Raw genomic sequence first — 25,633 nt, 5'->3', positions numbered from 1 at the left:
AACAACATTTTTGTTGCAGAATCCTCAGTCCTAGAGAAACACTGTGATTTAGAGGATAGGTTCACAATTTTGCAAGTTAGACAATCGTAACGGGTTATACTTACTATAAACATTCTCCCTCTATACTGGAAATAGAAAGACTGAAAAAATACAAAGACTTTGTTTCGTGCAAAATGCATTCAAAAGTTAATCTGAAGCTCTGAGAAACAGATGCATCTGCCTGATGGCTCATGCTTGATTTGCTATGACAGATCCATCTGACCTCCCTTCTGTTATGGGCTGGTTTGATACAGTGACTGATTGTATCACTATTAATCGTAGTGGACAGCATATTGTTTGTACTCTATGAAACAACTGCATTCGAAACCTTAATTCATAAGAAAGGTATGTTTACTGTGCTTCCAACAAGACACAGTAAGTTTAATTCACCAACCAGTAAACTGTTGCTATGTTCTTTCTAGTTCTCTGAAATCTAACACGACAGGTTCCAGACTCTGGATAGCAATACCAGACTAAATTTCTGTTTCCTTAAGCTTAGAACAGCAAAAAATATGACATTTAAAGACTTGATTTTGTCTGTAACTCTTACAATAGAAGTGCATTCAATTGGGATTAATATTAGCTCTTCTCAATTGTTTTAACATATAAAGACCCAAACATCTACTACCAACCAAAGGCATTTACTGATCTAAAATGTTTAACAACTGTTGATCCACTAATCCCATCAATACAAGTAAATAATTGAGTTAAAATACAGTTTCTCAGCTTTTCGTCATCATCATATATTACCCATTTGGACATTCAGAGACCCCGTATGTGAATGTGGAAACACCATCATCTTCAGCAACATGGGTTCACTGTAAAATCCATGGAGTTTAATAAATGACAGTGGTTGTAGACTCTTGTTTTTCAGTTTCCTATTCAGTTAATGATATATTTTGTTGAAAAAATAACTTTTTCTTAATTTTTTCCTGATTTGATCAATAAACTTTGAATTGATTTTTTTAAGCTTTTATAAACATCCATGTGATCAATGGATTAAATATAGGAAAATACCTGATTTTCAGAGTATAATATTATAATAAAAGGTGATGAATCACTTGGGAAAGACAAAAAAACATAATAATTTGGAAGTTATGACAAAAATAGTTTAGGGGCTTTAAGGGTAAAGATGAACTTGAAATTGTGAACCTATCTTTAAAACAAATGCTAATAATGCAGCAACTGGTGAAGGCAGAGAAAAATACACAAACCCAAAAGAATTTATTGGCATCACACATGCTTTCCTTGGTTTTGGGTGTTTGGTTCCAGTCAAAACTATGTGGCAATTTTTTGCTCAGAAAAAAACAAAACAAAACTGTAGATATTGCAAATCAGACTTATTGTGGAAATATGTTTGACTTAACTTTATCTGAAATAGCTTTGTTTCATTTAGCTTTACTAGACCAGGAAAAGTACTCACACATTCCCGGATGTAGAAACACAGAGATTACTCCAATATGATAGATGATCATTCAGACACTGTGAACCTAAGATCAAGAACAGTGGTGGCAACAGTCACTACTTTTGACTACTTTATGATTGGCTCCTAAAGGCTCTGCTGGCACTCTGTGTTTGTAGCCTTGCAATCCACCTGAGTTTTACATCTACATTGTCTTGTTTTTTATGTTAACTTCTAAAATCTTAGCTCAATCACTGCAATTTTTATAACTCCAAAGGTGCTAAGAAGCCCATTCAGCATCTTGACCTGTTAGCATTAACGTGAGCATTGAATGTTGGTGGATCCTCCCTCTTAACCATCAGTGAGAAAACTCTAGTGCTACTATGTGCTGCAAGACATCTAGCCCATTCAATTATTCTTGGACACACGCTTGCACACATACATATTTTATGTACACCCTCACAAACTTGATCATGTCAGAATGGATTCAGACCAGAGGGTTAACCAACACAGATCAACAAACCTTTAACATTTCCCTGCAATTCATTAACAAAATAACTAGCATCAAACAAACAAGCACAGACCAGCCATTCCATTCAGCTCATTCTGTTTTGCAAGTCAGTAGCGTTGGTAGACATCTCAGTAGCAACAGCAGAGAGGAGTGGGTGAGACACAACAAGGAGCAGGACCAAACAGATCGAAGTTTATCGGTTAGAGGTGGAGAATTCCTGTTGCTAACGCTCTCTCATCTTTTGATGTTGATGAGAAATGCAGGGCAGGAACTTGTTTCTCTTCCTTTCCACCCAACACATCTACCTTCCAACAAGCTCAAGATCTAGAGCAGACTGGAGAGGTTTAACTGAAGTACCGCAGTTCTTACAGTGGTGGTAAGCAGGTTCTGCTCTTATATGTGTGATCCTCCAAGGTCACCCCCGCCTGCGGGGTAATGCCTCAATCCACCTCCCCTTCGTAGTGAGTGCAGTGCTACCGTGCAGCAGCCCCTCAGCAGTGACCCAATATGATACATTGGTTGTCCATCGCGGACTGGCCCGCGGCAGAGCCATGCCACTGTGGGTACCACAGGAATGGCAACTGCTAAAAGATCAACCAGGAAATGGCGACTCCAGTAACTTTTCTGAACCTCCCCTGAGTCAGATGCCGATTCTTCCTCCTGTGCTTCAGCCCCTCCAGTTGCACCCTGTTCTGTAGTTTCATTATCACCATCATCATCCTTGTCAGGTGTGACACTAACACCAGTAATCTCATCATTAGAGGTCGACCTCTTTGGTTGGGAGGTGTGAGGCTTGTCTATGCCAAGTGATAATCCTGGGCAACTTGGACTAAAATCTGCTGTCTCTGGTTCAGGTGATCCTGCTATTAAAACAACTTCTTGTTGTCTTTTTTCCCTGCTGAGACTTATCTTTATTGTCTCACCTGTTCTGCCCTCTTCGCCTTCTCTGGTGCATTTTCCAAACTCCACTTCTTCCAAACCATGCTTTCCTTCTGCTGTTTCTATGTTACCCAGGTTTTCAGGTGCTGCTTCCTCCACTTCTTCCTGACTTTCCGATTTATTTTCTTCTACTGAACTTGTCTGTATCTGCTGCCCTTCTTCTTCCACTCTACTTACTTCCACTACTTCCATGCACTTCTCTGATGCATCACTTTCTTTTTCCCTTTTTTCCTTCTCCTGTTTTTCTTCCTCTGCCTTCTTATCACACAGAGGACTTTCCATGGAACATGCCACAGTGGCTGAGCGGGGTAATGGAGGAAGGAGAGGGGTTTTGGAGACAGGGATTGGTTCTGTGGCTGTACTCATCACTGTTGCTGTTGTTACTGAAGTTGTAGTGGTGATAGAGTCTAGGTCCTCCTCACCTTCATCAGACATCCAGGTGGAGGTGGGGCTGCAGGCCTGTGATCGGAAAGTACGCTGCTCTGCTATGGTGTCCAGGTCTGAGGGGTAGCCCGCAGTTGCAGGAATGGGGCAGCTTTCAGTCTGAATACCTGTCTCTCGCAAGGGGTGCAAGTATAGGTGATGGTGCGACAAGCAAGGGTGGCTCATGCAGCCCATTCCACCTAGGCCACAACGTAAGGGTGCCAGCCGCTCTCCTGTGCACAGCTTTTCATAAGTGGAGGAGTGCGGCACATTGTGGGGTAAAGAGTGGGACAAATTGTGAGGGAAAGAATGAGGTAGGGTATGAGAGTATGTGTGAGGCAAAGAGTTGGGGAGAGAGTTGGGCATAGAGTGGGAAAAGGTTTGTGTGTAGGCATTGAGTAAGGATGCAGTTTCCTCAGACAGGAAAGCAGCTTCCAGCAGCAGGTCAGCTCTGCTCGGTACACTGCTTTCCCCACAACAAACAAAACCACTGTCCTGGGTTCCATCCCCTGACAGACAAGGAAAGTCCTGTCCATTGCTATTCCTGTCTGCCAGCGCCTGATCGCTGAGCTTGGTGTATGTGGAGCTTCGAGTCAGAGAACGGGCTGGAGAACCATCACAGGAGCATGATCCTCTACCTCCTACTGCTGGTTTGGGTATTCCTCCTGGACTCTCTCCTGATACCGATGCTGGTGCTGAACCCCCAACACGGGTCCGACAGCCTGGTATGCCCTCCCCTTCCTTGGCTAATCCAGCTTGGGCTAGCTCCATGCTTAGCAAAAGGTTCTCCAGTTTGTGGTTCTGAGTATTAATGTCGTGGAAGTACTTTTGGACCCCAACATCTCCGCTCAGACCCCCAGCATCACTGAGCCTGGCACGAACAGTGTCCACGGCCTGTTTGAGCTGCTGAATCTCCTGACGCGCTTCTTTTAAGGCCAGCTGAGCCTCCACACGGTGACATTCCTCCTCGACCCAGTCCTCCTGCATCCTGTACAGCTGGCCCCTCAGTTCATCTATTTCTGTGTCCCTAAGATGGTGACAAATGAAGGGAATCAAAAGAGATGAGAGGATGAGAAAGAGAATTTGAAGAATGGAAGCATTAAAGTTAGAAAAGGAAAGTACAAAATAAAAGACATGGTGAAAAGGAAAAATTATTTTAAAATGCAGGCAATGCTTATTGTTACTTTCTGACTCTCTCACCTGTTTTGTAGTGTGTCTATGGTTTCTTTTAGCCTGGCCCGTAGATGTCGTATACACACCTCCTTCTGCTGTAGGGGTGTGAGGTACTGCTCGGGGGGAGGGGGCCGAATACCATGGTTGTCCGTGCATGACGTGTACTTCTGGTGACGTCTGAGACACACAGTGTATGACCGTGTAAAATCAGTTATTTGGAACAAATGTTACTTTGGCTATATATACCAATAAACATATGCAAAGCATATCATGTACAGTCTGATACAACAAGTAAAATATTTGCATGCATGCATATATCATTTTGGTTTATATCATTCATTTTTGGTGATTAATGTCTCACCCTTTGGTAGGGCTACAGTCGCTGCCTTTACAAGATCCTGAGTTGCTGCTGCTGCTGTGGGAGGCGTTGCCATAGGGATCTCTATTACTGGTTGGGGCTGGTGTTCGCCTAGTCCAAAGTACGTTAAGAACTGTTAATCCATCCATAGTTGCAAATAAAGGAAGGCAACAACATCAAACCACACTGCAGACAAGGTGACAATTATGTAAGTTGCTGAGCAAACCAACATGTCACTACAAAACTGCAAATACAAAAAGACAAATGGAGGAAGGATAATACATGTCCACAATCATGCCAATACACCAATGAAATGCACAAGTACATACAAAAAGTCACATGACGGAGTCACTGCTAACAAAAAAAAAAAAAATCATTATTTTGTAGAACAAAGGACATTTTAGGCATTAACAATGATGCTACAGTTCTTTCTTAGAGGACAAGTTGTATTAAGATTAAAAACCAAAAATTAAACATAAATTCAACCATCAATAACATATGCAATGAAAATAAACAAAACATTGAATGAAGAACATAAAAACAAGGGATTAACAGGTCAGACTGGACATGATGCTGTGGAAACATCTTTGGACCAACTCCTTTTGCAGAGAACTCTCTAGATGTTTCACACAACTAAACATTCACAATGCAAAATGTTGCATCATTCCCATGCTTCAGAGGGTTAACACACTGATCAGCAAGAGAAAATATGGACTGGAACAGACCGAGAACGAGGGGTGGTGTTTGGGGAGTTTGTTGAACGAGTGTGGCGGTCCGGGGACTTGGTAGAAGTATATCCTTTTGTTGGCGACTTGGTCGATGCATAGCCTTTTGTCGGACGCATTGAGACCATATAGCCGGTCTCCATGGGAACGTAGTCTAGTTCTATGAACCTGCAGTAGTCAAACCTGCCGGACCAGGCAGAGATAACAGGATGTTAAATTGTAGAGGACATGAAACAGCAGCTGAATGACAACAAAGTGCAAGGTTGAGGTGAGACCAAGCTTTCTGCCATATAGCATGATGCACTATATTTGGATTCATCTAATTGAATCTGAGCCTGAGCTGCAGGCAAGCAGATTAAAAATATCATCAAGCACTCAAACACCGATGGCGCCTGAGAGAGGAGGCGCTCTAAAAGCTTACAGGAGGAAATGAGGAAAGACTTGCTTTAATGGCTACAACTGTTCTCTTTATCTTCTCATAGGAAACATCTACTCTATGCAAAGTAACTTGGCCTTGTCACGCTCCGCATCCTGAAACACAACTCACAGGATTTTTCCATTCACTAAAAGGAGACAAACAGGAGCGTAATTGCAACAGCATTAACCCTTATGTATAAATGCCTAATCATACAGTGTTTATCTCCCACACAGATGTCCCTTCCTACAAATACACTGGCTTTTATAATTAAATAGAACAAATCAAGTTATAAGTTCAACTGCAGACACATCTTTTACAACCCAAAAGGCATCAAAGTACAATATTTCAGGGATAAGGACCTATATCTGTTTGCAACACATCCATCTCCATGAATTAAGAGAATTCTCTGATGATTTTCCCACACCAACCCATACCACATTGTAAATCTGAAGTATTTATTCTATATCCTCTTAAAGAAAAAGTATCTTAGTGTTAGTGGTAGCGAGGACAAGGTAGATGATCTGTGATGGGCAACTACTGTCAAAACAATCCCTTGTTGATATAAATTACTGTGATATTGTGACGACATGACTGTTGCCCAATCACTGGCCTCCACAGAGGGAGGAGGGAACAAGCAGGGCCAATCAGCAGCCAGGAAGGGTTTTCACACAGGACATGATACCACTGTGCCAAACCTATATAATATAAACGAAAAAATAAATAAAACACAACATCCTGCTTATGATTATTTTGATATTATTTCATCATAGGTTATTTTTTTTTGTAAGTATTCATAAAGTACTTATGTAGTACTTTAGTGTGTATTGTACTGTAACCATTCACCATTACGTTACTGATGCTGTGAAACTGCATATATTTATGTATTATTTTTTTGTTGGTGTTGAGTTGTAAAGTGGCAAGTATTGGGTAAAGCATGTCCTGTGTGACATGATAAGGAGGCCAGATATTGAGTACTCTGTAGGTCTTCAAAGATCAATATATGACAAATGTTAAGACAATAACAGAAACACACAGGGGAAGCAGCTGAAGCAGAGAGCCCAGGGAAAGACAGAATAAACAGTACACCGGTGCTTTAAGTCCGACAGTCTAACCCATCCATGTGCTGGTATGAGGTCCTGCATCAGGACTGTGGGTGGTGGGTGACAGTCTGGTGAGACAGTGGTAGGTGGGCTGTGCATTTCCCACATGTCAGGCAGTGTTATTAGTGTGAGTGGGTGGAGAACAGAAACATTCGTTCACGGTGCACTTTTTTCCGGTAGAGACAGAGACTTTGCTCAAAAAAGGGAAATAGTCCTTTAAAAAATGGGGAGTGGATGCTTATTTCAGCCAAAGTCAAAGTCTTACCAAGTCTTTGCTGTGAATCTGGTTTAGTGCTTAACAGTGTTGACTGACCAGCAGTGGATTTAATGACCAGTGATCACTATCTGCATCCACAGCACAACCGAACCCTGCATGTAGCCGCTAAACACGACTGAGTTTGCAGAAGTGACAAGAGTAGAGCACCAAATCCTCTAAATGTTGCATATAAAGCTACCGGATAATCATCTATTGATCAAAGATTAAGTGTTTGATTTCACACATGTACTATATATCAGGGTTTCCCCCTTTTTATTTTCATAGAGATTAAAATGATTTGAAATTATACACTCAAGTTCATTGGTGTTAATATCAACACTGAAAACTCCTTTTGGGATCTCAGTGTTGTTTCCATGTGGTAGAGTTTGGAGAATGGAAGGGGAAACCCTGGTTTAAAGCTCTAAATGTCAAGTTAAACACAGCATGTTTAACTCAGGCAGCAGAAAATGTTCTCTGTGTTGTTGCTGCCTGTCTATATTATTGTTTGTCTTGTTTTAGTGGCTACAGTGCATGCCAGAGCTACAGCTACAGCTACGGAGCATGCTCTGAGACTGTAACTGAAGTGTGTCTCACGCAGGTGGCGCAGGCACCGGGATGGCCACTGGTGCCGTGGCCACAGGTGCAGCTGTCCCCGACGCCGGCTTGGGGACCGGGACCGTCGAGGACGCCAGTATTTGCTGCAAGCGGCGTTTGGGCTGCAGCACCTTCAGAGGGTTGAATCTGAGGGAAAGAGACCAAAGAGAAAGGACACCACAGCTACAGACTGATCTGTCTGTAGACAGACAGGACCAGCACAAGCTGACAAACATCACATCTCCCCTCCAGTTTATGAAGATGTTCACTGGCTGTAGGCCATACAGAAACAGAAGGGCATCATCTTAATGAGAATTACCCCACTGTAAGTTAACATCTATTCAAGTTTTTGCAATATGCTTTATTAGTGCTCAGGTTGTGGTTCTCTGTTTAGCTTGCCAACCAGTATCTCTGCCAAATTCTTGCTGTACTCTGCAGATGACAGGATCCTGCAGGATATGGACATTGGGAAATCAGTTTATTCACTTTTTGCAAGCACAGCAATTAGCTTAGCTTAGCATAGCCAAACAATCCGTCCAAAGCTACACAATTGGCTAGCCATATTGCCCATCTGCAATAATCATTTTGCATGGCACTTGTTTAGTCTGAAAATAAACATAACATGAAGTTAAAGGGAGATGTGTAACTGGACGTTTTTCTTTCTGTTTTCGTTCTGAAGTGGCGATAAATAAATATCTCTGTAAGAAATTTAACAACAATAAAAGAAACACTTCTTAATTTTGGACAGAACCCAGCAGGCTTTTTCCCTCTGTGTCCAGTCTTTATGATAAAACATAGTATTTCCTTCATTTAAAGTAGTAACAACTTAAAAACTGATAGGAGTGCATGACCACGTGTGTACAAAAACTACATGTAAAAGACTAAAGTGTGAGCCTTGATGCCTTAATGGATGGAGACAAAGGTTAAAAGTAGGCCTTCAGTATTCCCTGAAGGACAATAGTGGTGTATTATGCTTCAGCATGTGTCCGGTAATCAGGCCAAGGAAGTCCATCCATTGAACAGCAGCTGTAGGAGAAAACACATCAATATCCTGCAATCAGCTGTGCTCAGGTTGCAGCAAACTTGCAGGATGACGTATGGGAGCTGGCTGGACCGCATGTAGCGTAGTTTATTTTAACTTCTTGTCAATAAGACAATGGCCCTTCCATCAGGATCATTTCAGCTTAGTGGAGGAAAAAAAAAGGCACAAAATGCTGAAACAACCAAGACTGCAATGAAGAGAGAGAGAGAGAGAGAGAGAGAGAGAGAGAGAGAGAGAGAGAGAGAGAGAGAGAGAGAGAGAGAGAGAGAGAGAGAGAGAGAGAGAGAGAGAGAGAGAGAGAGAGAGAGAGAGAGAGAGAGAGAGAGAGAGAGAGAGAGAGAGAGAGAGAGAGAGAGAGAGAGAACTTACTCAAGCTTGTTGAACTGAAAGAAACCTGAGCTCAGCAATTACTAGGTTTAGGAAAAAAATCACAGATTTGATAAATGTAATGCACTGAAAGTATCAGTGTATCTGCTGGGAAAAACATCTGATCACTTTGTACACAAACTACCAACAGACCACACATTACATTCCTTTTTTTTTTAGTAGTTTTGCATTTATTTATGTGTCTGAGGGTATCTATTAAAATTAAAAGAAACATATAGGGAAAAACACAGGGGTGGTTTGAAGAAGTTAAACCTCATCTCTTGATTAGCTACGTACCGGCGCGAGCCCGACCCAGACCTCCGACTGGCTGGAGCAGGAGCAGACATGGAGACCAGGCAGCCTTACACGACCTTTGGTGTCTTCCAACCTCACTTTCTCTTCTACTGCACAACAGTGAGAGCTTGGAGCCTGGAGGAAAAACAGACGAATGACCAGTGAGTGACCACAGAGAGATGATAAAATAACACACACACACACACGCATAGAAACACACAGATACAGGGGCATTTTGCTGACTGGATCAGGGCTCAGCTCTGCGTACCTCTGCATGATGCTGCTGACTCAAGCTGACACTTATCTGGCACAGAGAGGCCATCAGGAATGAACAGCCAATCACCTCTCATCCATGTGGGAGACCTAACCAATCATTACTCATCTGTCTCATCTGAGGCCAAATATGATGAGAGTGGCAGATGTGAGGAAGGGAACTGACATTTGCATCTTCATCTGGAGGCACAGATAGATACTTGTGTGTGTTTGTGTTCAGCAGGTTTGTGTCATGTGTGTGTGTTCATACATGAGGGCTAACACGTGCCTGTTTGAGTATTCACACAGAGAAAGATGAAGACAAAGCAGCGGCCATCTGTAATCTCATAAATATTTTAGAATTCACCTTTCCACAATCATCTACTAAATATCCTGGCAACATGTCACTGAAAGGCCAAACACAAATGTTTGTAGTAGAAGTTAACCCAAAAGAAAACCTGCCTGCATCCTCTGTGTGAGAGACACTGAGGCTGAGAGAAGTAGCACAGGGAAGCAAAAGGAGGGAGAATATACTCATCAATAATACATCACACACATCTTAGCGAGCTCTTCAAAGTCAGGTGTGTGTGTGTGTTGTTTCTCTGCCAACCATCTCTGATTCCTTCTGTTCTCTCTCCTACTATAGTCTCACAGTCAAATCTCAAACTCAGCTACTCTAGAGATGGATTTATGGAAATACAGCTTCATATGTGTATCTTTACTGCTTTGCTTAAGTTATTCATTCATATCCTATAAAACCTTTTTTCCATCTGACTTAGGTGTTGCAACCAGACTCACTTTCACTCTGCTCTGAGCTTGACTCCACCCACTTCATGATTTCTGTCAAGTGCAACAGAGTCAAGAAGAAGCTCAGAGCAGGTTGAAATGTGTAGATACATATGACAGGAGGCGTTCAAGAGCACATGTAAGGCAGCAACAGCAGACCACTAGAGAGTTTAAAAGGTTTAGGATGTTTTTATTGATTTACCACCTAAAAAATCAATACCAGTTGAGGTGTAGACTATATTTAGAATACTTTACTGTCTTACCTTGGCACCATACTGCCCTTCCCAGTGGGGTACTGAAGCCCTGAAGGGCTCTTCATATTTAGACCCACATATGTGCTCATGTTACTGTGTGACCATTGTGTCCTAACACCATGGTTCAGATCCAAAACTGACAGCTTCAGTTCACTGTTGGCAAATAACTTAAGTTTTGACAATCTCCCTCTGAAGGCCAGTTGGGTCCCACATCTGTAAATAAAGGGTATTAGAGTATATGTAGAGATTTTGACTCCAAATTTCATATATGAATGAATTCCAAACAGCTGATGTTAGATCAATATGATTCTGAAATAGGACATGATATGTTAAATGTAAATTTTTATTGGGTTTTCCATTAATTATGTACATGTTGTTTGCATCATACATTGCAGGTGAGCATATACAAAGCATAGACCTGCCAGTATAGAGATGCTGCAATATTGTAGTTATAACAGTCAAGGTTTCCATTCCATTCCCTTCCTATCCCACCCCAGCCCTTAAATCCAGATCTTACATATGTGGTTGTACAGTGCATGTGGTCAGCTTAACCATGACAGATGTCAAAGAAGAACATACATGTCTTCATGAGATAATATTTCAGGTTACTTTCAAAGTTACTGCTGACATAACTGAAAACATAGATAAGACAAACAAGGGAAAAAGAAAAAGAAAGAAAGAACCAAGTAAGGGGTTACCTAATCATATTGTGTTACAACAAACATACAATAAGTTCACTTGCTACTATCGGGTAACTGGGATCTGCTGTTTACAAAGTTCTTCTAAGTGATTGGCTCAATCACTGTGGCATCCTCCAATCAGCTTCCAGGATGGAAGCTCACTCCTGTCAGACTGCTCACTGAATACCTAACCATTACGTTGTCAAACTGCCTTATAATCCAGTGCTTCATTGGTAGTTCAGTGGACTGTTTCAAAGCACTGTGACGTTGCTGTTCAGATATTTGTAATGACATTAATTTACAAGCATTTATTTATTTATGTGACAGATAATATTAACATGTATGAAATATACCTAGCTTTCATGTGAAGTCAAAACGTATGCATCTATGTGTATATATATTTTGCAACTTTCATTTCAGAATTTGTTCCATAAATTCATTGTCTATGCATATATTGTATTAGACAACCTTGTGGCTATAAAACCATTCTCAGAATTTAATTGTGGATCCTGCTTTGGTGATCATTAGAGAACACAAAAAAACATACAGTAAAGTACTGTAAAATAACAGCTTAAATCTAACTTAAATCTAGCTTGTTTAACAAAGGTGAGGAGGTCTGGCATGCAAAGACTGTTTCAGGTCAGGTACATTTTATTTGTTCAACTGTCAGGATGCAGTTAACTTTCCTGTTTCCTGTTCATCTGAGAGAAATCAGTAATATTGAGTTACGTTTCAGATGAGGAGGCCTTGCTGTACTTCAAGTACCTTTTCCATCTCATGGGTTAAGTAGCCTGTGTCACTTCAAAGGAGAGCCACGTACTCAAATGTGAACATTCACTGACTGTACCTACTGACCTATTATCACTCTGCGTAGCTTAATTTATCCATATTTGGATTGCATAACTATAATTATAGTCTAATAATGTATGTAGAGTCTAAAGTAATTATAATTTTGTCTTCTACAACAATGATTCACCAGTAAAACCCATGGAGTTGGGTTGATGGAGACTTTACATTTTATGTTTAGTTAATGATATTTTTGCTGAAAAAGTCACTTTTTCCTCATTTTTTTGTGATTTAATCTAATAGCCTCTGAATTGACCCTGAGCTTTAATGAATATCTACATGAGCAGTGAATCAAATATAGGAAAATACATAATTTACACTGAGAAAACTTAAAATAACTGCCACAAATGTGCCACTGGGTCTTTATGGGTTAAACAAAATTAACCAATGCAATGAAATTTATCACAATCAGAGGTGTCAAAAGTATTCCCATTCATTACTCAGGTAGAAGTATAGATACTAAGGTTTAAGAAGACTTTTGTAGAAGTTCAAGTATCAACTCAAGCTTTTTACTCAAGTAAAAGTGTAAAAGTACTGGTGTCAAAACTACTTAAAATATAAAAATAAATGTAAGGAAAAAAATGCCATTAGGACAAAAGCTTAGGCGGTGCCACAGGGGTCTGTAGTGCACTACCCCACCTCCCCAAAAAACATTGTTTCTAAAGGCCATAATAACTATAATGTGATATTAAAATGTTGATGTTGAAACATTTGGGATGCACTAGTCTACCTGTTTCAGCTACATATAAGCCCATTGAAAATAAACTCATTTAGTACAATACAAATTTATTAAAGAACCATATATGTGTACAACTGAGTATTAATGTGTGTGGAGCAGAAGATATGACGACTAATTGAATATAAGTATTGGAATGGTACAAAAAGTCAGGTGCGATGGATCGTGTACAAACCAACACGGTATATGTTTATACTTCTCATCCAACCACAATCAAATTCACTCTATTCGGATGGTGCAGTTTATCTGGATAGTTTAAAAAATAAATTTGAACGATGACAAGCTGTAATGAAATAGTAGTAACAAGGCTATTTTTAAAATGTATGGAGCAGAAAGTACAGATAATTGTTGGAAAATGTAAGGAGGGGAAGTAAAAAGTTGGCTGAAAAACAATTACCCCAGTTAGGCAAGGCAAGGCAAGGCAAGTTTATTTGTATAGCACATTTCAGCCACAAGGCAATTCAAGGTGCTTCACACAGGACATTGAAATAAAAGAAACAAAAAGAAACACATTTAAAACATTATAAAAGAAACATGTACGAGGTGATTAAAAACAGCAAGTAAGAAAACAACACATAAAATAAAAAAATAAAAAAAATAAAAACACACACATATTAAAGTAAGAGTTGCAGTGCAGAGTTTCAAAGAGAATATAAAATTTAAAATGTCAAAAGCCTTTTAGTCAAAGGCAGCAGTGAACAGGTGAGTCTAACCTTGACTTAAAAGAACTCAGACTCTCAGCAGACCTGATATTTTCTGGTAGTTTGTTCCAGATATACGGAGCATAGAAACTGAATGCTGATTCTCCATGTTTAGTTCTGACTTTGGTAACACAGAGCAGACCTGTAGACCAGTAAAGTATAGATAACCAAAATTCCTATTTAAGTAAGGTAATGAAGTAATTGTACTTTGTTACTTGACACCTCTGATCACAATATATTATGTCATGTGTCATTATTGTTTCACACCCCAGTTAGAAAAGAAACACCTGAATTCAACATGTCCCAATACTTTTGTCCATATAGTGTATGACTTAGGCAATTATGCTATGAGGCTAACGACATGTTTAAAGCACAAGCCTATCTGTACGCTGTTTTCTATGTGATTACTCCTCTGCACACTGTCCTGATGCTTCCAGATCTTGTTAATGTTCTCTACCATCAAAGACTTTTCAGTAACAATTCAGCATCTGTTCGGTCTCTATTGAATAAGATGATGCTAAAAACAAACTGCACAGCCCCGATCAAAGACTGACTGAATGAAAGAGATGAATCAGAAACACGGCGGGCAGGGGAGTGAACAGAGACAAACCTGCAGCTGTTTCTCAAATTTCATTGGCTGCTTTTCTGACACCCTGCCTCCTTTGAGCCTCTGGTGGTGTTTATGTACAGGGAATACCAGAGTTTAATGAGAAAAACAACAGTATTCATATATTCATAATTGATTTATCTTTAGCATTTATCATAATGTCAACAGCTCAGGACGCTGTCACAGATGGTCACGAACCACATCATACAGCATTTATTAGGTTAGGCCTGTTATGTAACACCATCCTGGCCAAGAGTGAGCCTGAGTGAGATAGACACGCAAGCAGCTTCTGCACCGACAGGATGGAAATGCAACGTAGGTTAAAGGGGAAGATATAGTGTGAGAGAGAGGGGAGAAAAGGGGGAATTAGGAGAAAGGATGAGACTGTGATTTCAGGTGCTTTGTTGGGTTAAAGAGGAATAGAAGAGGAGATGTAGGAGACATAGATGAAGGGATGCTAATTATATAGAACATGAAAGAACATTAACTAAAAATGAAGTCATCTCCCCTGTGTCATCACTGGAGACACTGCAGTCTTTCCTGTGAAAGACAGTGTGTCCTTGCTTCCCCACGTCTAAAACAGATGTGCAGGAGTCTTAGTGCATGTCTATGTGTGTTTATACCATATAGCAGGGGTGTCAAACTCATTTTCTTCCGGGGGCCACATTCAGCCCAATTTAATCTGCAGTGGGCCGGACCAGTACAATAACAGCATAATAGCCAATAAATAATGAAACTCCAAATTGTTTTAGTGCAAAAAATGACATTGAACTATGCCAATATTTACATTTACAAACTATCCAAACAAAAAGGATGTGAATAACCTGAAAAACATGAAATTTGTAAAGAAAGACAAGCACAATTTTATCAATATTATGCCTCTACTTATCATTTATACATATGCATTATGGATCAAATCTACAAATACAAAAAACATTTAGTAACAGGCAGAATATTGTTAAAATTGCACTTAATTCTCTTTAGACATTTCAGGTTACTCACATTTGTTCAGGTTATTCACATTTTATTGTTAAAGGATAGTTCTTTAATGTAAACATTTTCATAATTTAATGTTTTTTGCACTAAATCAAAGAGAAAAAAATGGTGTTGTCATTATTTATAGGTTGTTATGATATTATTTTTGAGCTTGATGGCCTAACTTGCACTTTGCAAATTCATCCTGAGGGCCAGATTGGAATCTATGGCGGGCCAGTTTTGGCCCCCGGGTCGCGTGTTTGACACCTGTGCCATATAGCATAGAAACCAAAAGCTGGAATAAAGATCTGAAGGATTATGGGTATAACAACGCATTGAGTATTATTTGAATTTCAGTGAACGATGTAAAACAATACTCTGCAAAGGTCTAAGAACGCCTTTATCTTTGTTATTTTTGCAGGATTGAAATGAGCATATATATCTATTTTATTCTGTTTTCCTCAGATACAACAAGACAATACAGAAAATATGTGCAGTCTCATGAGACACATAAAAATCTGAACTACTCGGTTTCTAAAGGTTAAAGTTACTATTTATCATGACCTCTGACCTCATGACAAGAAGCAGCACAAACATTTTGACATGTGGTGAATAAACCATCAGAAAATAAATGTAATAAATCTCAAACTGTCTTATAGAAGCTGTTTTTCCCTGAAACTTTAGTTTTTACTGCTGTACATACTTTAAATACATCCAGATTGTATCTTATACATAGACTTACAAATTCAATTCAGGTTAATTTTATTTGTTGAGCCCTATATCACAACAAGGTTGCCTCACAGGGCTTTACAGAATTAGTTGGCTATAACAACAAACAACAGTCAAATAAACAGCAGATGAAGGAGATGGATTAGTGCATATGTGTGGTCATTACAACTGTATTAACCCTTTCATGCATGAATTATGAAACCCTAATGGGTCAAAACGCAGTAATGTCCCGTCAGAGAGCGAACTTTAATTGATTGCCATTCCAACATTTATTTCAATATAAAGTAGCTCCTTGTTTTGGATAATCCCTTATGGTCCAACTACAGCAAAAATGAATTTTAAAATAAAAATGTGGGTCAAATTGTCTCTAAAATGTCCCTTCAGAGAGATTTTGAATACCGTTTTTTTTTTTTTTTTTTTTTTTTTTTTACCCTTATCAAGTTATTTTTCCTGAGTGTTTTTATTCCTCTTTAGGCATGAAAAAAACGATGCAATTGAAAATTTTTTTATGAACCTATTTTTCATGGAGTTGCAAAAATATCCACTCAGCTTGACATCATGCATTTAATTTTTGAAGCAAAGAAATATGTATTTACTGATACACTGTGTGAAAACTATGACATAAATTTTTTTAATGCTGCTAAACTGGTGTTTTTTCAAATTTTAAAATACTGTAATATTAGTTATTACTCACTTTATGGAGATAATATGCAAAAAAACCTTTTTGTTTAAGAAAAATGGTTAATTACAGTCTATTAACAATAACAAGCAATTGATTTACACTCAAACATGTTACTGCAGATCAGATTTATCAAAAACAGCAAAGTTACAGTAATGGTATGAATTACAATGTATGGGATGATGCATAGGCGTCCACTGTGTTGGCTGATATGGAACTAAAACAATAAAATCCATGAATATATAAGAGAGCAGCTGTAGAATAGCTGTCCACTGTAGTGACCACTATGCATGAAAAGGTTAAAATGACAAAGCTAATGATGGACTGTTTGAGTGATCCCTGATGTGGTGACACCACCCTTTACTCCTCATCTGTACTAAAGAAATTAACGGTTTGGCCAAAAAAAAAAAAAAAAAAAAAAAAATTGATTTAAAAACAATTACTATGATTATTTCTTTCCACTAAAACAGTTTGTTCGATTCTACAATTGGAAAGCACAGCAATCGTATTTCATCGTTGACCAAATCAAAATCCACTATTCAAGACGCCATGAAACACAATATGAAGATGAAACATGTTTAGACCCCCCCCCCCCCCCCCCAGACTGAGCAGACTGCAGTGGAAATGCAACTCACGACTTGCACCGCATAGGTCGGACAGCGCTGGGAACAGAGGGGGAGTGTGTATGTGTGCAAGGAAAAGTGTGACTCACACAATACACTAGAGCGATCCCATCAAACCAGCAAATGTAGGCAAACATAGGACTATAGGCCTGTGAGGACCACCTGAGGGTCTACAACACTGAGTCACCACAATTAATCCAGGAGACCCAGTTAGTTGTGTGTGGACATGTGTGAGCGTTAAATGTTACTCAGCCAAAAACCCCTGTGGTTGTTTTATATTCTCTTATTGCTGTTTGGACACTGTGTATTAACAGAACCAAGCACTGACTCATGGTTGGTGCATTTTAAAGCAGGACATTACATGCTCTATACCCCTGCACTAATCTGCTGTGTGAACCATCTGTCAGTGTATGAGGTGAACGTTCTGCTTCATCAGGGCACGTCGGCAACATTTATACTCTGAAATGTTGACAGTCTTACGCAAGAGCAACGTGGACTGTGAAAAAATACTAACCCTATGTGATACACTGGCTTTTTTGACATGATTACTCAAAATTATATATATTAAAATGTGTAAAATGTAAAAATTAATGTGAAGAATGTGAAGGAGAAAAATGTCCCTGTTGTCATGTTGTAGTTTATTACTGATCTGTCTTAAAGGAGTGATATTTTGCTGTTTTAAAATTGAATTATGCATTTCCCTGTGGTCTACATAAACTGTAAATGCTATGCTTGGGTCTGAATTCTTCATTAATTCAACTCCACAGGTCCATCTTCAACCCTATTTCTGAGTAATGACACCAGAAAGGTCATTTTGAGCGCTGGCCCTTTAAATGCAAATGAGCTACTTCATGCTCCACCCCCTCCAGGTTGTTGGCTGTGCTGCTCTGTCCAGTTCAACCAACAACTGAACATTTTAGGTAATCGGCTCAAAGTTTGTGCATATTTTCAGTATGGACTACAACCGCTGCTGCTGACAAACAATTATGTCGTACTCGGAGGAATGTTCATCAGAAGTCTTGACCTTATATGTGCAAATGTCATGATGTAACTAGTTATGCATGTAACAAATTAAGAAGGAATTTAAACAGGTTGTAGAAATCCACTCGATTTTGGCCAAAATAAATATAAAGATAGCTTTGCAGCACCTGGAGGGTTCAAACTCAAACTTTTTGAACATTTAGGGTCCAAATGCAAAAATAAATGAACCACAGACTAATAAAAGTGGGTTTAACAAAATATGAGCCCTTTAATAATTATGTTCTTCTATAATCTTCCATATATTATGAGCTAAATGTGTATTCTATGTATATACTATAGGCAGGAACTGTCACATAATTAGTTTTAAATTCTGATGTGTAAGATTAAGGGGGGATTTAAGAAGATTTAAATGCAGAAAAAGAAAATGATATTCCACTGTCTTAGTCATCTATATTTAGAACCATGTTTCTAGAGTAGCGCAGTAGCTAACCCTCTTATTTTCCACTTCACTGTGGGTGGAATGTAATTTTTAAGATACATGAAGGTACATGACCGCTGTGTTTGAGTGTGAACCTGTTGTTACTCCCTTAATTAAAAGCTCAGAACAGATAAACCTCTGCTCTAATGAGGTCCTTCCATGTTTGTCTCAGCCATCACAGGGGACACTGAGGGGGGAATTTGCTTGGTTCACCTGTTGATGCAACTACACTGTTGACCATAAATCTGTTTTCAGACACATTTGTCCTTATTTCTATTTATACACATCAGTAATAACCTCAGATCTGGTGTAATGATTACATACTGAGTCCCAGTTACATTTTATCTATCAACAATCAATCATAGTCACAATCATTTCATGAGAAGAAGTAAAAGACTATTTTTTTCTGACTTTTTGAGTATTACACCCATCACCTTTAATATACCTAAATGGCATGTTAGCTTCCCTAATACATTGCAAACTAGGTTTTTAACATGGTAACATTTCTGTTTCTGTACACAATGTCCCAAACTCCATAAGCTGAATCTTTCATCTGATTTAAATAATTGATCTGTGGGCTGAATGTAGAGCTGCAGCTTTCCAAGGCCAACTGCCTCCAAGCAGATGAAGATGAGGATGATGATGACTCATTTTCTTATCAGGATAGACTGCACACTCAGCAGCTTTTAATAGCACACTGCCTCAGAAACACAACTGTCTGACACATCATGTGTGGCAAATAGTCCCAGAGGAGCAATTATTGATACTGACAACTGGATTCATGAAAATGAATGGCTATGGTATTTGTAGGTTTCTACATTAGGTCTATATTAATACCAAGCATTTCCTTTAAGTAGTTATATTTTACTTTCTTTTGGAAAATGGTGTATAGTTAGAAGTGCACTACGTAGGGCTGGGCTCTGCTTTTGCTAATATTATTTTACATAAAACCTGCAGCTATGAAAATCTATGTGGGGAGAAAATGTCCTCATTCTACAAGTGTGTTTAAACAACTATAAAATAAACTGGTTAACCTGATAAAAGGTAAAATATCATTAAACAAGATGCGCTGAATGATCCTTTCAAAAAAACAGTATGTGTCCTTATTCAAATGGTAGTATAAATGACAAAAACTTCAATATGCTACAACAAGAGTCACATATGCCAGCACTGGAGACAGGTCTGGTACTGCTCACTCTGGAAAAGGGGAAATAAATATTCTGACTCGTTTGGCTTGCATTTCCTTTAAGGAATCACTCTTGTCTTGAGCAGCACCACACATCAGTGCATCAGCACTTTTGCCTCTGGAGAAGTGAGACATGATGTTAAAATGCCTGCAACAGAAAACAGTGTATTTAAAGATGTGTGTCTCAGAGAAAAACATGAAATTTTGTTGCAGCTTGAAGATTGTTCTGTCAATGAGGAGCCTAATGCACATAACTCACACAACGGGATGTAGCACTTTAAAAGGTGTCTGTGTCCTCATAGAAACTCGTTACAGAGACCAAATGACAAAAAGAAGATCACTGGTAGAACCTGAAGGTAGTTGTCTGTAAAATAAAGCAACAGAAACAGTGGGCAGGGCTGCACACCATGGTTTTTCTGTAGGTCTCTGGCAGATCCAGCCATGTGAACATAGAGCTCCTAACCTGTTTTGCATGACTGTTTGTATTTTTTCCCCCACACTTACATATTTGGAGCACTTACCGCTGAGCGTCTCATGGCAGTGCATGTTGGTCCAATTAGACATTGCAGTAATGGCTGACTGAGCTATGGAAATTCAATGACTCGATCGCAAATGTACCCAAAGTGCTTAGACTTCTAATGGAAAGAGATGAACCACAAAAGCAGGATGCACATCAACACACTAACAAGGCTTTTGTCCAAGCTTTTACTACTCTATTGCTCCCTCTAACATCATATGTACTGTGTTTCAAGAATGAAAATGTATTACAGTGAAACAGAGCTTTAGTAAAACAGAGTCAACCATGTTGACAGTCATTGAACTGTTCCTCTGTTAATGCTGATTGTGGACTTTTGATAACGCTCAGTGCACCAACAGTGGCAACAACAGTGACTCGTGGTTTTTCAGTGGACTCAGATCAGGCCAATCCTGCAGAGTCACTGTGCTGCTGCAGCAAATGCAGAGTAGCTTAGCTAAGATCCAAAGCAGCACCGCTATAAAGCTACAGTACTGCTCTTACTGGACCATCAACATCAATCATGAGCACAGAGGGTGAAATGGACAGACAGCTGAAAGAAGAGGAGAAAAGGACTGGATATGGAGAAGACATACTATTCAAAGAAAAAGACAAACACTGGTAAAGGCTGTAGGTTCAGAGCTAAACTGATGTTTCAGTTTAATATGCAGGTGGATGAAAGAGAATGACTCGTTCTGTGTGTTGCTGTACTACATCACAACTCCCACATGGTATGTTTTCACTAATACGTGACTAAAAATCCAAACTGTACCAGCATTTTGTATTTCCGTTTATTGGCTTGACTTTACACCAGGCAGTGGTTTCATTCAGTCTTTTACTCTATGGTCTCAGTGGATTTAGTTCTTGTTTGGCTGCTGGTTCTGGGTGGATAAAATCATTTACGAGGGCTCAAACACAGCTGTGATGTGTGATGGCTGTGAGCCTCATATCTACACTTAATCAGGTCAAAATCTCAAAATATCTTGAGCCAAGCGGCAGCGATTAAAAGCATGCCAGAGCACTGATGCCTAAGTGATCATGCTAATAGTCTGTACGATCAGCTTTTCTCTAAGCCCACACAGGCAAAGAACATCGATAACAACAGGAAATCAATAATCACAATAGAGTAAATACCATGTGGGTGGAGACTGCAGGCTAAACAAATTAATCTCTTACACATTTACTTTTCCTTCATCAGGCTTCATGCAGGATGAAGGAACAACACTGCAGAATAGAAAAGAGTAGGAAATCCCCTCCTCTGTGTCTGATCTTAGAGTTAAAAGTCTTAAAGCATCACAATAAAGCCTTTTTCAAACACATGCTGGTTATTAACAGACTGCTCTATGCATTTAAATACTAAATAGATTCATCAGCCATTATTAAGGAAACTCCTCCTTCTGTTGCCTGTTGTTACTGAATGAGTCTGGATATGAAAGATGTGGGTGTCGACTAGACGCACAGAGTCTATTTGTCAAGTTGCATAATGGGAGTTGTAGGATCTGGCCTATTTACATCCTGACTAATACTAGTGGACAAAAGGTGACGATGTTACTACCTCCTATGCTTCATTTCTGACTGTTCTTTTCATTTCTCTTCTATGTTGCCTGGTCCCCCAGCTTGACATTTTTTATGTCAGTGTAAAGCTTGTAATGCACGAGTTCTGCAACATGAATACATCTATACAAGGCAACATTTCCTCAGTCAGTGACTCTCAGTAGAGTTCAAGATTACCAAAGGATTACTAAAGTAAAACTAATTACAAAGAGAGGAAAAAAAGACAGCAAATGTATTTTTTTTTCCTGATTCCTCAACACTCCTTGCTGCAAAACAGCTTTGTTTTAGCCACTCTTTGGCTAAAACAGGGAGTAGTGAGTGCTTTACATTGAAGGATGACAAAATGAAAAGATTAGGATCCACTGTCCCTGGAGGATTTCAGTGTCTAATTAGGTTTGGTGCTATTTTTACAAAGTGGTACATGTACTTTTTCCCCTCACAGCTGCTACACTGTCTCAATTAACGTGCAAACAACTGAGATAAGAATGACGCATTTTGCCATGAGGCTAAAACCCCTTAAATATAAGGTATGATGAGGTACTATTGTTGCATCAAACAAGTGAAAAAACAGATGGCCACATGTTCTATCAATGCAATAAGAGTAATAATAAAAAAAAACAAAAAACGAACATTTTCTCAAATCAGAGAGTGAATTTTACCTATTCTTTTTTCTTCTGCTAGCTAAGAGCTCCTCAGTCACTGGACTCCTTCAAAAAGGGGCTAAAAACATTCCTGTTTAGACAGACTTTTTATGGGCCACCTTGATGCTCTGTTTTATTCGCCTAGTCTTTTATTCCTGATACAGTATTTTTATTTTTATTCTTTTATTTTTTATTGGACTGTCTTTTCTCTGTAGCACTTTGAGATTCTGCTGAATGAAAAGTGCTTTATAAATGCAATTTATTATTATAATTATTTTTATTATTCTGCTGTGTTTAACATTTAAGGATCGTTAATTCCTAGAGAATAGAAACATGAGAAAAGGCAGACTGAGAGAATTTTCTCACCATAGGCACAATTGAACACACACCACGCTGTGAAAATGACTGCCAAGTCACCATGGAAACGACCAGTCTACTACTTGTGAGGAACGTGAGCAGAAGCAGAGCCTTCATTGGCCGAGGACGCCGAGGAACAGGATGGAGGAGCCTGCTGATGACAAGATGGCCATGCAGTAAAGGACAAAAGTGACCCGTACCAGAGGACAGAGGTCCGTCCTCCTACACTCAGCTGATTGTATTTCTGCTCAGCTTGTATTTGACTTACGGGATACTCAGATACTGTAGCGTACACTCCTGACACCCATGTGCTCATACATAAATAAAGGTTCATGTGTATTTATAGAAGGGTGGCTGCTGCTATGGGTTCCTCTGGTGGGTCCAAAACATCTGATTAAGCTGGGATTAAGTTTTGAGCACACATAGTAGACAGTAAATATACATATATACATATTTAAGTATGTTTGTGGTAAGGTTGCACAGGGATATCTGCTAAATCTCAAAGCAAAATAGACCAACCACATATCTATTCATTTCTACCAGAGCTCTGTGTTGCTTTTATATTAAAGGTGCACAGAAATGGAAGGGAATTCAATGAACACACACAGAGCTAAACCCATTTAGCCTGGTGGAAATGGGATGAGGCTATGATCAGATTAGCGTGATTCAATTGCAACATTTGAAAGACATACAAGAAAAAAAAAAAAAACAATATCCAAAGCTCTGCTGCTGTCAGACTGTCCTGTGAGATGTGCACTACTGAAAAACAAAAATGCTGCAAGGTCAAACTGCAGCGCCACACAACCTGTCACGACTTTGCTGCCTACAAACATGGTTGACACTTTGGGTTCTAGATACAGTGAGATGCTTCACAGAACCAGCTGTTCCCATTCTGCAGGCCGGAACGTACACGGTCCTATTTAGTTTAGACTTTTCTGCAAATAAAAACCAACCAGTTCCAACCACAGCAGTAGACGCCACCTATCTGATGCCAAAGGCCCTGGGAGTTACGCTCAGCCACGGGCGCACAGGATGACAAGACGCGCAAACATCTGCTGCTGCTCAGTGCGCAGCATCAGCAGCATCACCAAAATAAACCCACAACTGGAAATACACAAACCTCTGCACAAATGGCCTCATATAAACACTCAGCTCCACGCACTTCCTTCATGGTTTCTCCATTCATGCATTATTTGTCGTTCTTGACGCATACTCCACTGTCTCCACTCCACGGGCGCATCCTTCGCAAAAATGACAGCGGCCAATGTCACTGAGGATTTCACAAACACTCGGCCCTTCTTACCAGTGCTCCTTTAGTCCTTCCGCGGATCCATCGCTTCGATATTCATTGTTTCCCTGCAGTCGATCGCCATGGGTTCCGCTGCTTGGAGCGGTGATCCTGGCGCACACACACATACACACATACACCCGGGGAGGAGGAGAGGAGGGCTGGACCAGGAGGATGCAGGAGGTGCGCTGGGTGGATGCCGCGTGAGGAGAGGCAACAGGGGTATATGGATGGAAGCATCTGCGTCACGTTAGGTTGGATCTTTTAAAGGGAAACACCTCCAAACATTGAACAGTGTACTCCAGCTCTGAGGAGGGCTGCTGCTGTCATGGTGGCATCCACACAAATGAAAGTACACAGAGGTGGAGCAACCAGTGTTCAGGACTACACCTTCAGCTGGACTGGCACAACACACTGACTGCTGCAAAGTTATCAACTTCACCAGATAAATGACACAAGCCTGGCTCTTTTCCACTGCTATGTTCTGTTGGCTGTTTGGTATGACTCATAACCACCACAGAATTTAGACAAATGCATGATTTAGTGTTTTATGCACATGTCTTTCATAAAAAGGCTGAAGTGCTAATGCCAATCAACATTCAGGTATTTTATTTTATTTTATTTTATTTCAGCAGTATCTGAACTTGAAGGCTGTTTTTAGTCTTTTGTAGTCTTAGGAGTAAGAGGGTATGTTTCTATCTTGTATATTTGCATTTGTGTTTATTGTGTTTTGTGTATTTAGTGTGTGTACTGCCACTGGATGCTTGAATTTCCCTCACGATCAATAAAGCATCTCTAACTAACTAACTAACTAACTAACTAACTAACTAACTAACTGACTGACCGACCGACAGACCGACTAACTAACTAACCATCCAACTAACTAACTAACTAACTGACCGACCGACTGACCGACCAACTAACTGACTGACCATCCGTCCGACCGACTAACTAACTAACTAACTAACTAACTAACTAACTAACTAACTAACCGTCCAACTAACTAACTAACTAACTGACCGACCGACCAACTAACTAACTAACTAACTAACTAACCGACCGACCGACCGACTGACTGACTGGCTGGCTGGCTGACCGACCGACCAACCGACTAACTAACTAACCA

The 25,633-nt window shown here is 39.7% G+C and overlaps 1 protein-coding gene across 4 annotated transcripts; it reads right to left on the bottom strand.

Annotated features, from left to right (window-relative positions):
* Positions 1–1,033: 1,033 nt before the first annotated feature.
* On the bottom strand, positions 1,034–24,707 carry snphb (syntaphilin b). 4 transcript variants are annotated; one of them, XM_030139429.1, is made up of 7 exons: positions 24,523–24,707; positions 9,644–9,776; positions 7,939–8,085; positions 5,571–5,753; positions 4,849–4,956; positions 4,515–4,664; positions 1,034–4,341 (listed from the first exon to the last, which is right to left on the bottom strand). In XM_030139429.1, exons 2-7 carry the CDS (start codon positions 9,691–9,693, stop codon positions 2,346–2,348), a joined length of 2,634 nt encoding a protein of 877 aa, XP_029995289.1. In that variant the 5' UTR covers positions 9,694–9,776; positions 24,523–24,707; the 3' UTR covers positions 1,034–2,345. The 4 variants fall into 4 exon arrangements, with proteins under 4 accessions (XP_029995289.1, XP_029995290.1, XP_029995292.1 ...); XM_030139430.1 differs by lacking the exon at positions 7,939–8,085 and having other exon boundaries at positions 9,644–9,775; positions 24,523–24,706; XM_030139432.1 differs by lacking the exons at positions 5,571–5,753; positions 7,939–8,085 and having other exon boundaries at positions 9,644–9,775; positions 24,523–24,706.
* Between the last annotated feature and the right edge of the window lie 926 nt (positions 24,708–25,633).

Source organism: Sphaeramia orbicularis, chromosome 7 (genome assembly GCF_902148855.1).
Source record: "Sphaeramia orbicularis chromosome 7, fSphaOr1.1, whole genome shotgun sequence".
Classification (NCBI taxonomy): Eukaryota; Metazoa; Chordata; class Actinopteri; order Kurtiformes; family Apogonidae; genus Sphaeramia; species Sphaeramia orbicularis.
This window is presented reverse-complemented; position numbering and strand designations above follow the sequence as displayed.